This window comes from Carcharhinus amblyrhynchos, chromosome 7, assembly GCF_965287045.1.
Source record: "Carcharhinus amblyrhynchos chromosome 7, sCarAmb.v2.hapA, whole genome shotgun sequence".
In the NCBI taxonomy this organism is placed as follows: domain Eukaryota; kingdom Metazoa; phylum Chordata; class Chondrichthyes; order Carcharhiniformes; family Carcharhinidae; genus Carcharhinus; species Carcharhinus amblyrhynchos.
Window position 1 is genome coordinate 36,573,985 of NC_137330.1, and position 17,899 is coordinate 36,591,883.

At 42.8% G+C, this 17,899-nt stretch overlaps 1 protein-coding gene across 2 annotated transcripts in view; it reads left to right on the forward strand.

Moving 5' to 3' along the window:
- LOC145344881 (hippocalcin-like protein 1) overlaps positions 1-17,899 on the forward strand; it is a 59,812-nt gene that overhangs the window by 38,679 nt on the left and 3,234 nt on the right. For both annotated transcript variants that reach the window (XM_080192152.1, XM_080192150.1), the window contains 2 exons: positions 10,322-10,720; positions 13,401-13,506. In XM_080192152.1, coding sequence (XP_080048278.1) covers positions 10,343-10,720; positions 13,401-13,506 — 484 coding nt within the window. In that variant the 5' untranslated portion in view covers positions 10,322-10,342. The remainder of the gene's footprint in view (positions 1-10,321; positions 10,721-13,400; positions 13,507-17,899) is intronic.

Consider the following 17,899-nt stretch of genomic DNA (forward strand, 5'->3'; position numbering starts at 1 on the left):
CTAGCCTATATGTGACTCTTAATATGCCACCTCAAGAGTAATTAGGGATGGGCAATAAGTGCAGGATCACATCCGACGAAGGAATAATCCGACAAAATCCCACGCCAAGCATTGAGCACAGAAAGCAATCAAGGGAGTGTTGCACTGTCAGAGGGGTCATCTGCTCAGGTGGATGTAAAAGACCCTGGCACTATTTTGAAGAGGAGTCAGTGGATTATTCCTGGTAAACTAGCCAATATGTATCTCTCAAGAAAAACCCACAGATTATCTAGTTATTATCAGATTGCTGTTTGTGGGGGATTGTTGTGCATGTCATTAATTGTTGTGTTTCATGCATTACAATCACCACCATTCAAAAAGTTCGCTGTGATGTCTGGTAGGCATACAAAGCACTACATACAAGTATTTATTTTCTTTGAACCACATAAGGAGATATAGTGTCAGATGATCAAAACTTTGTACAAAAAGTCCCTTTTTAAAGAAGAAGAGTTAGGGACAGTTCCAACAAAAGTATGAAGGGTACTCCACAGCTTGGGGCTTGGGCAATTGAAGGCACGGCCACCAGTATTGGAACAATGATAATGGGAATGCACAAAGGGATCAGAATTAAAGCCATGCAGACGTCTCAAGATGTATGAGAAGGGCCAAGGCCATGGAGGGACTTGAAAACTAGGATGCGATGAAATCAAGGTGTTGTTAGAACAGGAGCCAATCTAGGTCAGCACAAGAGCAATGACGTGAGCAGCAAGATTTTTGGATGACCTCCAGAATATGAATGATCAGTCAGGAGTGCATTGGAATAATGGAGTCTAGAGGTAATGAAGGCAATGAGGGTTTTAGCAGCAGATGAATTAATACGGGGCAAAGATGAAAGGTAAATAGGCAGCCTTGGTGATGGCATGAATGAGGGTGGCAGTTGGTATCAGAATCCAATGTGACACTGAAGTTGCAAACTTAGTTTTCATCTCAGATTGAAAACAATTATTTTAGCCTTCCAGATATTTAATTGCAGTTCACCCGAATGGTCTGGAGGAGTGGAAGGAAGTAGTGATGAAGTAGAGTTAGGTGCTTTGAAGATACATTTGAAAATGCTAGTTATTGTGGTTGTTAAACAATTGATATTGACATTTAGCTACGTAAAGTGTGAAATGCAGTTTCTAAGACAACTAGTGTTTCCTTTGCTATTGCGACTTGACCACAAGAGAAACTATTTAATTTCTGATCAGTCTCTCGAGATGCCTAATTTCAATTATCTCTTTACCCACTGCATTCAAGCTGACCTGCACATAAATCAACATATTTGCCACTACATGGTTTCTGACTGGGTGCTATGTATATTTTTGTGTATTTGTTACTCCCCAGTCATACGATCAAAATAACTCTCAAAGATACATTCCAGAACATCAACCTTGGTTCAAGTTAAGCTGAGACTCCAGCAAGATTCTTGGAGTGCTGCAGTGTTGGAGGTGCCATCTTTCAGATGAGATATTAAACTTGAGGCCCTGACTGACCCCTTAGTGGGATGTAAAAGATCCCATGGCACTATTTTGAACAATAGAATTTACCCTAGTGTTTGGGCCATTGTTTATCCCTCAGTCAATGCCTCAAACAACAGGTTATCTGGTCATTACCACATTGTTGTTTTTGTGAGTTTGCTGAGCACAATTTGGCTGCCACATTTCCTCCATTACAACAGTTGACTACACATCAAAAGTACTTCATTTGCTTGATGTTTTGGGGTAAGACATTTTATAAAAGCAATTTTCTTTTATTATTATGCAACTAAACTCAGCCAGCTTTCTTTCTGCTGAAATTTTCCTCCCTTAAACCTCTCCTTTAAACGTACAGAAAGTTTCCGTCGATGTTGCAGCAAGTACAAAATTCTATAATGTTATTATTTTGCACACTTAATAGACAGGGTGATTATTCATTTTCCAGCTCTTGCTGCTCCTGGCCTTGAATAAACTGATTAATGTTACAGGCTCCCCTAATTGGATCTACATTTCAAACCAGCAAATCAAGACTTTGAAGTATTCTGCATTTTTGCTTAATTTTTCACCTGTGGATAAAAAATAAATATATTGAGGGAAATGTGATGTGGGAACATTGAAAGTAGCCAAGAAGAGATTGAAATGGTATTGTTACCTGTTGTAGAGAGAGAGGAAATATAATGAGGTGAGTGATGGAAATAAGATTGCCAGAAAGATGAGGTGAAGGAGAAAGGCCATAGACTAGATAGAAAGAAAGTGGTGAGAGGATTAAACATGGCAGGATTCCAGTGCAGAAGGAGGCCATTTGACCCATCAGGCCGAATTTTACCATTTCACCTGTCAAGGAATCAGTGGGCAAGGGGCAGACCTTGGGTGGGATTTTACAGATGAGATCAGCCATAAAATTTTGCCCATCAAGTCTGCATCAGCTCTCTTGCTCTATCTCTGTAACCCCACATATTTACAATGGCTAATCTAGTAAACCTACACATGTTGGGACACCTAAGGGGCAATTTAGCATGGCCAATCCACCTGACCTGCACAGCTTTAACTGTGGGAGGAAATCGAGGAAACATACATGGAGAATATACAAACACCACGCAGTCGCTCAAGGCTGAATTGAACCCAGGTTCCTGGAGCTATGAGGCAGCAGCACTAACTACAGTGCTGCCCATAATTGGAAGAGGAATGGATGACAGACAGGAAGAGATGGCAAAGGGTGATCAACCTGCATTGTGGCAACCCCAAGTAAAACAGAAGCTAATAGAAGAGGGAGATAAGATGTGACTTAAAACAAAAAAAAACTTCTGCCTTGTTTGCATGCTCCGTAGGAGCAGTTTTGCTTATGAAACTACTGGGATTATTGCTGGGGACATATTTGCTACTCCTTTTTTTCACTTTACATAATTAATCTCGCACTTTTGTTAAATGATGCATTTTGTACTTGTGCTCAGGTTCAGGACCCGGCTGATTGTGTTCCTGCCTAGCGATAGCACCCTGGGAAATGTTAGGCTGCAGTAAATTTAAATCCCGCGTAGATGGGTTAACAGAAACTGAGTGCTGGGGAAATGTTGACTTTTGAGATGCACACTTCCAGTGTGACAGGTCAATTCATTCATGCTGGAGTGGTCATTGCCTGGTACTTGTGTGCAACATGGGAATAGGACATTCAGTCTAAGTCTGCACTGTCATTCAATACAATCATTATTGGTTGATCATCCACCTCAATGTCTTTACCCCACATCGTTTTCTGTCATTGGTATTTAGAAATCTATCAATCTCTGCTTTTAAACGTATGGTTTCCACAGACCTCTCGAGTAGAGAATTCCAAAGATCCACAACTCTGAGTAAACACTAAAATTCTCCTCATCGCGTCCTAAATGGCTTCCTTCTTTACTTTGAAATGGTGCCATACACACATATGTACACGCACGCGCACACACACACCCCCAGGGGAAACATGTTTCCTGCACCTATCTGTCTAACTTTCCCGTTTAAGTATTTTGTAGGTTTCAATGAGATCACCTCATCTTTGAAAATCTTGATGACGGGGTGGATGCTGAAAGGATGTTCTCCCTCATGTGGGAGTTACACATTTAAAAAATGATGGGCCTTTCATTCTAGGATTGAGATCGGAGAAAAGCTTTTTGCTCGAGACGGTTGTGAATCTTTGGAGCATTCTTCCCCAGAGAGTGGTAGATAGAGTCAATTAATATATTTAAGACTGAGATAGATACTTGACTTACAAAGGAGCCAAGGGTAATCGGGGGCAGGTGGAATGTGGAGTTGAGGCCTCCTTGTCAATTCTGTTAGTAACATCCTCAGAAATTACTCCCAACAGATTAGTCAGGTGTGATTTTTCCCATTCACAATGTTAATAAAGTTCAATTGGATCATTGTTAACCTTGTCCCTTGATTGCATCCTTTAGAATAGTTTCTAGTGTTTTCCCTACTATTGATGTAAGGTTAACAAGTCTGCCTCCCTTTAAATAGTGGGCTGACATTTTACTATCTTCCAATTTGCAGGAAACATTCCAGGGTGTATAGAATGTTGGAAGTTGATCACTAATGTATCCACTATCTCCACAGCAACCTCTTTCAACAGAAATGTAGGTTATCAGGTCCTGGGGATTTATCAACCTACAGTACAATTCATTTCTACAATACTGACCTTACTAATACTAATTTCATCAATTCCTTACTCTCTCTATTGCCTTAGTTCTCACATTCTGGGAGATTCCTTGCATCTTTCTCAGTGAAGATGTTAACCTGGTGTTGTGAGACTTCTTTCAATGAAGACAGATACATTGAGCTTCTCTATTGTTTCTCAATTCTTCATTGTAAATTCTCTGACTCTGTCCGTAATGGACTCTCATTTGTCTTGGTCAAACATTTCCTTTGTTTGTTAGTTTTTCTTCATTTGCTAGTTTACAGTCATACTCTATTCTCCCTTTATCAGTTTTTTGGCCTTCTTTTGCTATATTTTAAAATGCTGCTAATCCTCAGATTTGTTACTGTTTCTGGCAACTTTATAGGCTTTTTCTTTTATAATTTTACTTGCAACTTATTAGCCCAAGCTTCAGTGTCGTCCAGGTCTTAATGCATGTGGACACATTGCTTCGTATTTGAGGAGTTGGACATTGTGCTGAACACTAATCATCAACGATCATCTCCCCTTCTGTCCATATGTTGGCAGCAGGGTTAAAACTACAAAGGCTACATTAAAAACACTTCTTTTAATTGCTTTGGGTTTGCAATGCATTGAAGATTATGTTCAAAGATTGACTTTGCATTGTGAATTCTCATGAGACCAAAATAAAATAATTACACACAACACCATTAACACTGAAATCTAAATCATGGATATAAAGAGATTATTAGTTTGTGATTTAGTCTGCAGACCTAGATCTCTGATGTACTTGGGTAAGATTAGAATCCATCATATATAGATCAACATTGGTGCCTCAGATCTTATTTCATGCATTGCAAGTTCAAAAGCAAATGAAAATTTGATAGCAACACTGATTTTTGCATGCACGTAAAGCGTTCTTCACATGTGAAAAAAGACTTCCAGCAATACTTTTGTACATTTCTCATGGATCTATTCCATGCATTCCCATTCTTGATTGATGAACTAGAGAGGTCTCTTGACCTGGTCTGACTGTCCTCCATCAGCTCTGCGAGGCATTTGTACTATTCCTACATATCAAAGTTGTTTCAGATGATTCCTGTACTTGAGCAGTTGAAGAAATGAGCACCTCCTGTACTTACAACTCTGCATATCTCTCATCTCTCAGTGGCTTTTGCTACCAAATAAACATGCTGGACTTTAACCTGGTGTGAAACTTATTACCATCTCTCATATTCACAACTCTGTTTTCAAATTGAGTGCCTTTTCCTAGGTTTGTTGTTGAAACAAATATTCAGATGGCACAAGATGACTGCTTCCTACCTTTTGCACTCTGTTCTTTCCACCTTGCATCATTTGCATCTCAGCTTGGCTGCTCTTGGCTTATTTGCTGATTTCACCACAGGGTTGTTGAACCAAATTTGGCAGTTTGGGGGGAAAAGAGTGATTTGATTTATTATTGTCACATGTATTAGTATACAGTGACTGTTGCTTTATCAAGAAATTCAAGATTTCTCTGTAAAATGCAAGGATAACTCCAATTAAGAGGTGTGGTGGGTATCAGCAGGACTCTTCAGGACAGAGATTTTTTTCTGTGGTTATCATGTTGTGGTTTGTGCACTATGTTGTAGTTGGTTTTGCAGTTGAGCAGTTAGTGTCTAACATAGGGAGGAGTAGCAAGGCAGTAGCACAAGTAGTATTTTCACTTGATTAGTAAGCCAGAGACCCAGGGTAACACTTCGGTTCAAATCCCATCAGGGCAGATGGTAGAATTTAAAAACTCAGACTGACATTGAGCATGAAACCATTGTAAATTGTTGTAAAAACTCATCCAGTTCACTAATGTCCTTTAGGGCAGGAATTATATAATTCAGGGTCCTTACAGTGCAGAAGGAGGCCATTTGGCTCATCAAATCTGCACTGACTCCCCGTCTGAGCATCTTAGCCAGAATTGCCACCTGACCTATCTCTGTAACAGCATGCATTTACCCATCTAATCCCCTTAACCTACACATTTTGGGACACTAAGGCACAATTTAGCATGGCCAATCAACCTAACCTGCAAATCTTTGGACTGTAGGAGAAAATTGGAGCACCTGGAAGAGATTCACACAGACATGGGGAAAACATGCAAAATCCACGCAAGGCTGGAATCAAACCCAGATCCCTGGCTCTGAGGCGGCAGTGCTAACCATTGTGCCATCCCTGCTATCCTTAGCTAGTCTACATGTGACTCCAGATCCACAGCAATGTGGTTGACTCTTAAATGGCCTCAGATGGCCTAGAAATATATTCAGAATGAAACTGAAAGAGCCATCTGGCATCAAGCCTAAGAACCGGAAATGACAGCCGCAGACCCAACCCTGCTAGTCCTTGTTACTAGCATCTGGGGTCTGGTGCCAAAATTAGAAGAGATGTGTCACATACTCATCAAGCAACAGCCTAATTTAATCATACTCACTGAATTATACTTTGCAGATAATAGGCGGAATTTTCCCAAAAATATGACTTGTCATTTTGGATGAGAAACATAGAAACCAGAAGCAGGAGGAGGTCATTTGGCCCTCCTGAGCCTGCTCCATTGATTATGATGATGATGGCTGATCATATTCGATACGCCTTTAGCACCAAGAGCTATGGGTGTACCTACGCCACATGGACTGCAGCAGTTCAAAAAGGTAGCTCACCATCACCTTCTTGAGAATCACTAGTGATGAGCAATCGATGCTGACCTTGCCAGCAATGCTCACATCCCATAAACAAATAAAAGTAAGTAACTGATGTTACCTGAAGAAAGCTTTGAATAACCTGGCCCTACACACCACTCTCCACCCCCCCCCCCACCCCCCCTCCCCCACCCCACCCAAGATCAATTCCTTTCAAAATCTCCCTTTCTCTTGGTTCTTCTAGAAGTGGAAACCTTGTCTTTGTTTACATAAAAATTACCCTGGTAATAATCTGGTGAATCGTACAACACTTCCAATGCCAATGTTGCTTTGGTCTCCAGTGGGAATAGGCCCCACCCACTGACTTTTTTTTAATATATAAGGTGATTCACATTAAAGCTCTCAGCCCTGCACAGGATAGGAGATATAATTCGGCACTTTTTGGGAGAATCCCGGCCAAAATGTTTTTTAAACGTGGAAGTTCGTGTCAGTTGAAACTGTTTCTACAGATTTACATTTGCAGTGATATAAGTGTATCCTTTTGGGTGAGCAAGGGACCACTGATGGTGATATATAAAACTATGCATAGTTCTGTACACGTGATCCGAATGGGGCCTAAATAGGTAGTTCTGTTTAAATGCATACAAATTTAAAAACCAGTCGTGCTAATTTTCAGAATTTCCTATTTCCCTTGGGGGTTAGTTTGTGCACCCTTCAAGATAATTAACTGAAGAAACTATATAATCTTTCCAAATTTGACAGCTGAGGAGTAGTAACCACAATGCTTACACGTAATCACAGAAACCTGAGTCATCATAGAAATGGTTTAATAACATTCTTGCTTTAATTATGCCTTTAACTTCTGTTGCAAGGTGGGGAGGATGAAATAGCATTATTGTCAGTTTATTTATCAGTGCTATGGAGCACAGATCAGTGACAATGAAATTAGCGTGGAATTGTCACTGACAGATTACTAGCGTAATGATTTTCATTTCTACAGAGTTTATTCAATTTGAATTTCCAATTAAGATAAATTGCAATATATTTTCTCCAATTGGCAATTAGTAGCTTTGGAGGAAAAGTCACTCCTGAGTCCTATTCAACAGAATTCTTCAGTATGTGTCTTGTACTGGATAATTCATGGCTGCCCAGTGATGCCAGGTCCATAGTAATGTGGTTGAGTCTTAACTGCCCTCTGAAATGACCTAGCAAGCCACTCAGTTCAAGGGCATTTAGGAATGGGCAACAAATGCTGGCCGAACCAACAATGCCCACGTTCCATGAATTAATAAAGTCAGATGGAATCTATTTCACAAACCCAAGGACTAATCAGGCAGCATAGGACCCACTGCTCTGTTGTTCTCTTGAGAGAAAAGATTATTCTGCTGTTTTAGGTCTCCTGCTCTGTTCTAATACAATCTGGTAAGAAGTCTTACAACACCAGGTTAAAGTTTATTTGATAGTCAACCCACTAGCTTTCAGGGTTTGCCCCTTCGTCAGGTGAGTGGAGAGTTCTGGTGATAAACAGAGCATATAGAGGCACACACAGTTTATGTAACTGTTGTGAGGCTCCTTACTGTGTTTACCCCAGTCCAATGCCGGCATCTCCACACCAATACAACCTTCCAGATGAAAGGTGAGATGATGCCCCTAGAGCTTCTATTGAGTGTCAGTGTTTAACGCTGAGTTCAACAATTTCAGCTCATAACCACCGCCCCTATTCTTTTTCACATAGCAACTGTTGGTAAGCAAAATACCATGGATGCTGGAAATCTGAACTAAAAACTCAGGTCTGGTAGCATCTGTGGAGAGAAAAAGTGTTTCGAGTCAAGTATGACTCTTCACAACAACATCTGTTGGTAATGATTTTATTTATCCACACCAGCTCGAGACTCACTGGTAGACAAGTTATCATAGGCATAGCTTGTGGAAATGTGTCAGAAATGGTAATTTTTTTTTCTCTGTCCGAGCTGCATTATGCATTAGTAATTCTAACCATACACAGCACCTCATTTGACAAGGGACAACATTTGGGAGCAATTCTCCCAGCTCCCTGCACTGCTGTAGCAGCACAGCAGGCTAGGAGACATAAGCAGAGACCCGTATAGTGGGCTTCCTGCTGGGCCCCAAGGAATTCTAGCATCGTCAGCTCCATGTTGGAAATCAGCGTGGAGCTGATTCAACCTTGTAAATTCAAATTTCAGATCCATTAGTGGGCCCGGCCAGGAGTGTATAATTCCAGTGGAGTTTACAACAACTCCCGACTAATGGGGATCTGGGGGCCTCACCTTGTTGGAATGAAAAGGGACTACGCACGCTCCCCCCCCCCCCACTCCCGGCCCGGAAGTTGGGAGTAAGAGGGTGTGCCCCCTGGGCATTGCCAGCTTGAGCTCCAACACTGCCCAAGGGGCAAAATGGCAATGCCTGGGGGCACCTTGGCACTGTCCACTGGGCATCAGGCAGTGCCAAAAGGTGGGGGGGGGGGGGCAGAGGGGGCAGGGCCTATGGGGGGGTGAATTGGTGGGGGTGGGTGGTCCTGCTGCTACTCTGCACTTGGGATTGGTGACAGTGGGAGAGAAGGGTTGATCAGGGTTGGCCATTAAGGCGGGGAGAAAGTTCGGGGCGGGGGGCGGAGGGGGGGGAGGATGGATCTGAAGACGGGGATTGCTGGGGAGGTGGGTGGAGGCTGGCCATGGAGATGTCCGAAAAGCCAGCAGTCAGGGAGTGGGGAGGTCGGTAAGGGTAGCGATTGTGGGATTGGCTAGCGATCAGGAGGCCGGCAGTGTGGGGCTGCTGTCCATATGCTGATCTCCACTATACAGGGGCTCACTCAGCACTCTGCTGCCGGCTTCTCCAGCGAGAATAGGCCCCACCCACTGATTTTTTTTTTATATATAAATATCATGATTCACATTAGAGCTCTCAATAGTGCACAGTATAGGAGATATAATTTGGCACTTTTTGGGAGAATCCCGGCCATAATGTTTTTAAAAAGTGGAAGTTCATGCGAGTTGAAACTGTTTGTACAGACTTCTGTTTGCAGTGACGTAATTGCATCCTGTTGGAAGAGCAAAGAATCACTGATGGTAACTTCTGGCTTGTGTGTTTAACCACAGCATGTGATTCTAGAAGATGTTCTCTGTTTCTGTTAGAAGGGAATGGATGCCAGCAGTTGTTACAGCTGCAAAATCAGGGCTGTTAACTCACTTCCACTCTCCATGGATACTGTCAGATCTGCTGAGTATTTCCAGTGTTTTATGATGGATGCAATGGTGCTAATAGAGGACTGGTTGCATATTCACCGTTTGTGGTGCTTTTTCTCTTGACTCTTTCCTTCTCTTAACCCCACACTCCTTTCACTCAATCCATACATGTTCAACTACCTTGAGCACAGGACCACCCTTGTATTTTTCTCTATTTGCCTAATCATATTGAGATTCTTGGGTAATGGACACAACAACTATGGTATCTTTGCCGCAGGTTAACAGTTACTTATTCTGCAAGTAACACACACTCTCATTTTCTGTTTCATGTAGGTTTGAGACAAAACCAAGAGGATGGGAAAGCAGAACAGTAAACTTCGTCCAGAAGTGCTTCAGGACCTGCGAGAAAATACAGAATTCACAGATCATGAGCTTCAAGAGTGGTACAAGGGCTTCCTTAAAGATTGCCCAAGTGGACACTTAACTGTAGAAGAATTCAAGAAAATCTATGCAAACTTTTTTCCGTACGGAGATGCTTCCAAGTTTGCAGAGCATGTGTTCCGCACCTTTGACACCAATGCTGATGGAACTATTGACTTCAGAGAATTTATCATTGCACTTAGTGTCACATCCCGAGGGAAGCTCGAACAAAAATTGAAGTGGGCGTTTAGTATGTATGACCTGGATGGGAATGGATACATTAGCCGAAGCGAGATGCTGGAGATAGTGCAGGTATGCCATTGTTAAGTTTGGTGTTACTACTTGTGTTCCCTGACCCTGGGCCCCTCTCTTCTCCTCCCCACCCCCACCCTCCCCAAAACACAATCCCAGCCTAGCACAGATTGGGTAGACCAGCCTGGTTACACGCACATGGCTGTGGCTTTGCTAATCCAGGCAGATTATGTTTTTCAAAATTGTGCCAATCGAGAATATTTGCAAGTGAAAATGTATTGGATACAAAATTCTAGTGGAGCCAGGAGTGCGGGAAGGGCACAGACATTTGGAAAAGTCTGGAATTTCAAGAGAATGAAGACAGGTGTGAGAGGCCAGGTTATTGCGGTAAAGGAATTGGCAGTGGAGAGAAATCTAAAAGAGAGGGGTCTTTGCAACAAATCGGATATGTGGATGGAAACTCCACTTAGAATCTAACGGCCAATCGCTTGGCCTGAGGGAAGCCAAGTTATTGAAACTTAGGGCAAAGATGCAAGTGCAGGTCATATTTTGACTATTGTTGAGGGATGCTTTATGATTCGATACTCAACCAGCAGATGCAGAGGGAGCAGTAAATGGAAGGGTGAAGTCAGAGTTTACTTTGTCCCCATGAGCTTATCTGTTTTAAATTCCAAAATGTCATCCAGGGATAGCATATTATGTAAGGGACCCAAGTGGAACCATGAGAATAGTGCCATTAATGTCAATTGTGGAGAATGAGGAAAAATAAATGTAGCATCAATCACAAGAGGTGTTAACAAATTTTGACCAGTTACTATTGCTGAAGGCAGAGCAGCAGCCATTTTGGGAGTATATTTGAGGAAAGGAACATGGCCGTATTGTTTGGGAGGAATACCTCTTTCCAACAATTTGATAGAAAGGGAAGCGTGTGAGAGAGAGAGTTGGGAGTGTCTTTGAGAAGTGGATTCATGTTCATTTTGAAGGGGATGAGGGCAAGTTGGTGAGCCTGGGGTTGAGGAAAGAAAGCTGAATGATTAGAAGCTAGAGTGGGTTAATTGGATCTTATCAAGCTCGGTAAGGGTGGGAGGAGAATATGTGGAGTCTGGATTGGGACGAGGACATGTGTTGGCAGAAGTAATACTACGGTGGGCTTCAATTTGAGTCGAACCCCTCATTTTTAATATAAAACGTCAGAGGGACAAGTTTACAATTTTTCTACTCTCCATCCATCTTGGGGGGTAGGTGGTGGCGATGCGGGGAGTGGTGGGTGGGTGGGAAGTAGCAGGATTTAATTGTGCGAAGGAAGCTGCTGTACTTGAATTATAAATTACAGATTATATTTTAATACTTTAATCTCCCGAACTCAACAACTGAGCTTTCATCTGAAATCAAAACGCTGCTGCCAAATCTGGATAACACTTCGATTTGACAAGAGTTGGATTTTCCGTAGCCTTTAGTCAATCTCATCTGGTGTGCCAACAGCACTTTGCTAACCTGAAGAATTTAACTGGTTGGCTCAAGCAATCCCAGTGCTTCAGTGTGAAGATAATTGAAGCATTTCATCACAATCTGTTTTCATTAGCTTGTCCTGCAAACACTTGCAATGTTCAACTTTTTGAGGGTGCATTTGGGAAGGTGCTGCGGTGTATCCTTAACATACTGGGAGGAGAACTGGAACTTTGTGGTTCTATATTCCATGTGTTCCCATCTATTTCATGTTACTTTTTCCCTGAAGGTTTTTAGTCTATCTCGTGTGTTGTTAAGTACAACAAAGTCTCCGATGCCAAGTCTTTTGCAGGATGTTAATACTCGAATGGGTGTGCAGCATGCTTCTGAATTCCATATTCTTTATGCTTTTGCATTCCCTACGGTGGAAGGGGTGAGGTGGGGAGGATTTCCGCTCCCATTTCCATCGGATGGAAGCGGTGACTGGAGCAGAAAATCCTGCGAGAGGCCCGAATTGCATTTTGCGCTGTTGTAAAGGCGTGGCACAGTTGTCCTGGCCCCTGCCAGTGGCATAACAGGAATCCCAGCATTCAACATCGGGGACCCCATTACAATAAATCAGCGCCTAGTTATCGGGCCTGATAATGCCCCCAACCCTCCCACCCCATTACATTATCCATGCGCGTTGGCGTGGTCTCCCATAGCACGCACCTGGTGGACAGAGGAGTGCAGGTAATTGATTCATTTGGGAGAAAGGGTCATGTCCGGACACTGTCCCCAGGGTATGGCGGGTGGAGGGAAGAGAAGAGAGATATTCCATTTTTACTATATTGGGCGTTGCTTTTAAAGCTAAGTTTGTGGCAGAGTGGGCTCTGCCAGTGTAAAGTTGTGGGACCTGCACCCTCATTTCTTTTACTAAGTGCCTGAAAATATGACCGAGAAAGATAATTGGGCTCAGCTGCTTCAAAGCTGCTTTTCCTGCCTGCTGAGGCACTCTGCAAAAAAAATCATGTGTAAGTCTCATTTTGCTGATTTAAAAGCCTTGCTGAGAAAAGGTATATTACCATACGTGTCAGAACACAATTAACCCTTAAATCCTAAAAGTTCTGATTTTGACACTTCAGCAAAGCTTGATATTGTCCTTCGATAAAATAAAAAGGTGATATCTCACGTTTACAATCTCCCCACTCCCAGCATTTGATTGTTCAGTCCTTGGCTTGACATTTTGTGCACTGTAAAAGTGTTGAAGTATTGTATATGAAATAACCTAACCATTTCTGTGCTTTGGTGTCAGGCAATTTACAAAATGGTATCGTCCGTGATGAAGATGCCAGAAGATGAATCGACACCAGAAAAACGGACAGACAAGATTTTCAGACAGATGGACACAAACAACGATGGTATGTAACAAAGGAAATGGATCAGATGTGTAAGCAAAGAGTCTGTAGTTTCCTTGCAGCATGAGGCCAGTAACTAAAAGGATGCATGTTTATATTGGTAATAGGAGAGGAGCATTCACTGCACAGTGAAGTGGACCATTTGGTTTCACTATCTTTGAAAAAGGAGAAAGGCAAAGCCATAAATAAATCATAAGGCAGTTTATTACTTAGAGGAAGGGTGGATAGGAATGAGAAGTTGGAGCACTTTAGTCACATGAGAATGTTTGTTTGGAGTTTCAAAGCACAAGTCAGGAGTGTGCTTATCTGGCTGAATGCAGTTCCAACAACTTTTCAAGAAGGGTGGTGGAGGTGAACCAGGAAATTACAGACTGGTGAGTCTCATGGCACTGGTAGGGAAACTATTGGAGAAAATTCTGAAGGAGAATTAATCTCCACTTGGAAAAACGATGGGTTACTTATAGACAGTCAGTATGTCAGAGAGGTCACGTCTAACAAATATCATAGAATTATTTGAAAATGTGTGTGGATGAGGAAAGTCCAGTTGATGTAGCTTTACGGATTTCAGCAAAGTCTTTGACAAGGTCCCACGTGGGAGACTGAAAAAGTTGAAGCACGTGGAATTCAGGGAAACTTGGTGAGGTGAATCTGAAACTGGCTTAGTGATATGACACAAAAGGTGGTGGTAGAGTGACTGGAGGCCAGTGTTCAGTGGCACACGAGGGAATGATGAGCAACTTTGCAGATGACACCAAGATTGGTAAGATGGTTAATGGTAAATAAAAAGGTCGTAGGTTGCAGAAGATATAGATGGGATGGTCAGAACAGTGACAGATGGTATTTAACCCTAATAAATGCAAATTGATGCTCTTTTGAAGAAGTAACAAGGTAAGGGTGTTAATGAATGGCAGGACACTAGGAAGCTTAGATCCTGGAGTTGTACAGAATTTTGGCTAGATCACAGCTGGAGTACTGTGTGCAGTTCTGATCACCTCACTATAGGAACGATGTGATTGTACAAGGGTGGTACAGCAGAAGTTGCCTGGAATGGAGTATTTGAGCTATAAGGAGAGACTGGATAGGCTTGGATTGTTTTCTTTAGAGCAGAGAAGGCTGAGGAGGTACATGAACACCCCAAAGATGCACTCTTAGGCTGGTTGGTGTGACAAATTATCCCTAAATTATTCTCCCCTGAATCTGGTTTCCAATGGGGGTACCATAAGCATAGACATGGGTCAAGGGAGGTGTAGGAAAAATGCTTTAAGATGGCGGCACGGGCTCGTTGGGCCGAAGGGCCTGTTTCCCATGCTGTGTTCTTTGTTCTTTATGATTGTGGGGTATGGACAGGGTGAGCAGGAAACAGATGTTCCCCTTGGTTGAGGAGTCAAGGCACGGCAGTATGGTTTTAGGGTAACTAGGGGATTCAAGGAGGATTTGAGGAAAAACTCTTTTTGTCCAGAGGGAAGGTAGTGGAGTCTGGAAATTATACAACTTCTAAAGTACTTGGCTGCAACGTCATGGGGGCAATTCTCCCAAAAAAATTCTAAGTGTTGAATTTGCATAGAAACTGGAGTAAATCACACTGGTTTTTTCAGTGGGATTTTCAAAATGAATCTCCCACACTCTGTGCACTACCAAGTTGCTCCCCTTGGGCAGTGCCATGGTGGAGGCTGGCATTGCCAGGCTGGCCATTCCCAGGGGATACAAAGAACAAAGAACAAAAACAGCCCGGGAAACAGGCCCTTCGGCCCAACGAGCCCGCGCTGCCATTTTAACACTACCAGTCCCCCCCCTCCACCCATGACCCTTATCTATTGTTTATGGCATTCCACATTGAGGGAAACTAATTTAGGGACAATTTATTACCTCCAATCAGCCTAATTGCACATCTTTGGGGTGTGGGAGGGAATAGGAGCACCCGGACAAAACCCACGCACCTGACACTCTGGGGGCCTTTGATGGTCTTCAGTGGGATCAGGCTGCCAGCTCACTACAAGTGGAGAGCTATACTAAATCCTGATGGAGTGAATTACTCAAGGGAAAGGGGTTGGGGGAGAGAGTGATGTTCCCAGGCTCACTAATACCATTTAAATGATAAAATTAGCATTTGAATACATTATACAACTCTGCACTGATTTTTCTGGCGCAGAGTTGATAGAGGCTTGTGGAGACCGTGGCGCCCCCATAACATTCAAGGATATGGGATTAGCACAGCTTTTGTCGGTGCGGACTCGATGGGCCAAAGAGCTTTTTTTTGCACTAAGGTTCTATGGGTGGAATTTTGCCACCCTGCCTGCCACGGGAATTGTAGTGGACGGGACAGAACCATGCAAAGGTTCATTGATCTCAGGTGTGATCTTCCAGTCTTGGGATGAGCACGACTGGAAAATTCTGCCCTATAACTCTATAACAATGTCTAGACCAAATCTGCTTGACTGGCACCCCATTCACCACAGAAAGCATTCGCTCCGTCTCCCACAAGTGTAGAATGGTAGCAGTATGCATCATCTACAAGATGCAGCAGCTTTCATACCTACAACCTCTCTTCACTGAGAAGAACAAGGGCAGCCGATCATAGGAACACCACCACCTTTGGCTCACCACCAAATTGCACACCATCCTGACTTGCAATTATATTGATATTCCTTCAGTGTTGCTGAGTCAAAACCCTACAGGTCACTCCCTAAAATCACTGTCTATACACCCACCACTTGGACTATAGCAACTTATCCTGGATAGTGTTAAGCTTTGAGTGATATTGTAGCTGGATCATCCAAGCAAAAGGAGAATATTCCATTACACTCCTGACTTGTGCCTTGTAGACAGTAAACAGGCTTTGGGGAGTCAGGAGGTGAGTTACTCGCCACAGAATTCCTAGCCTTTGATCTGCTGGTCCAATTCAAGTTCTGGTAATAGTAACCCCCAGAATGCTGATAGTGAGGGATTCAGTGATAGTAATGCCATTAAATGTCAAGGAGTGGCTTGATTCTCGCTTGTTAAAGATGATCATTGCCTGACACTTGTGTAGTGTGTATGTTACTTGTTGCTTGTCAGCCCGAACCTGGATATTGTCCAAGTCTTGCTGCATTTTGGACATGGTCTGTTTCAGTATCTGAGAAGTCGTGAATTGTGCAATCATCAGTGAACAGATGGAAGGGAGGTCATTGATGAAGCAGCTGAAGATAGTTGGGCCTAGGGACAATTTTACACTTGGCAGTTTATTCTGTAAATTTCAAAGAAAAGCAGAGTACATAATTTGTTAAATCATTTGGAAAGAAGCTAGCGGTTTCCAAAAGAAGAGAGGAGGCAAAGCCAGAAATTCAGGCAATATAGATCAGATTTCTATATATAAATTCATATACTGTAGGATGTTCAGAAAATCAGTTTTATAGTACAAATGAGCTCTCTTTTAAGCTACCATTCATAATTCCAAAAGTCTGTACTCACTCTTGCTGTCCCATGATCTCCAAACCCATCAATAATGGTTTTTTTCTAGTTTGACACTGCAGATTATATCCAACAGTTCACATAACTGCCAGTTTCCATTAATCTGGATTGGCTAAAAGCCAATTCCATGGGCCATTTTCTTTAACATTTTGCAAAAACTTGGTTTATTTGTACATGAGCATTTCACTCCAAACTACGCAGAAGAGTTAGTGGAGGAAGTCAAATAACATTGACTATTTTTAAAATGAGCAGCAATGCCCTAAACTCTTGTGATTTAACACATATTGTAGCAGCAAGGCCTGGACAATACCAGGCTGGGACTGACAAAGGGCAAGTAACATTCACCACAATTGCCAGGCAACAACCATCTTCAACAAGACAGAATCTAACCATTACCCCTTGATATTCAGTGGCATTATCATCACTGAATCATCCATTATCAATGTAATGACTTCAATTAGCCATTAAGATTGGCCTATTGGAGTATGAATTCCCTAATTAACAGTGGGATCCCGCCTGAGCATACCTCTGCTCAGATGGAATTTCACATTGGCCCCAAGCCTAGAGCCCCCCACCACCCCCCACCACCCCACTCCGGGTCAGGTGATCCACAGCTTGAGCCATCTCGTGGAAATATCCTCCTTGCCCTTTGCTACCGCACAGAGGCGTTTCCTGTATAGGCTGCTGTCGCATACCTTCTACTACTGTGTCCATTGCCTGGACACACCTTGGCAGGCCTTGTTGGTGGCAGAGGGATCTCCCTCCACTATCTTGGGGACCTGGGGTAGAGGGTGCTGCATGCAGCAGTCCAGTACAACCGTATGTTTTACTGGTTCACAGGCTCCCAAGTGTGCCCTTTTTGCAATCTTGTGGAGTGTGTGGACCACATCTGTGTTTCGTACTATAGGCTGCACAACCTTTTCAGTTTTCTCAAAAATCTTTTTTTGAT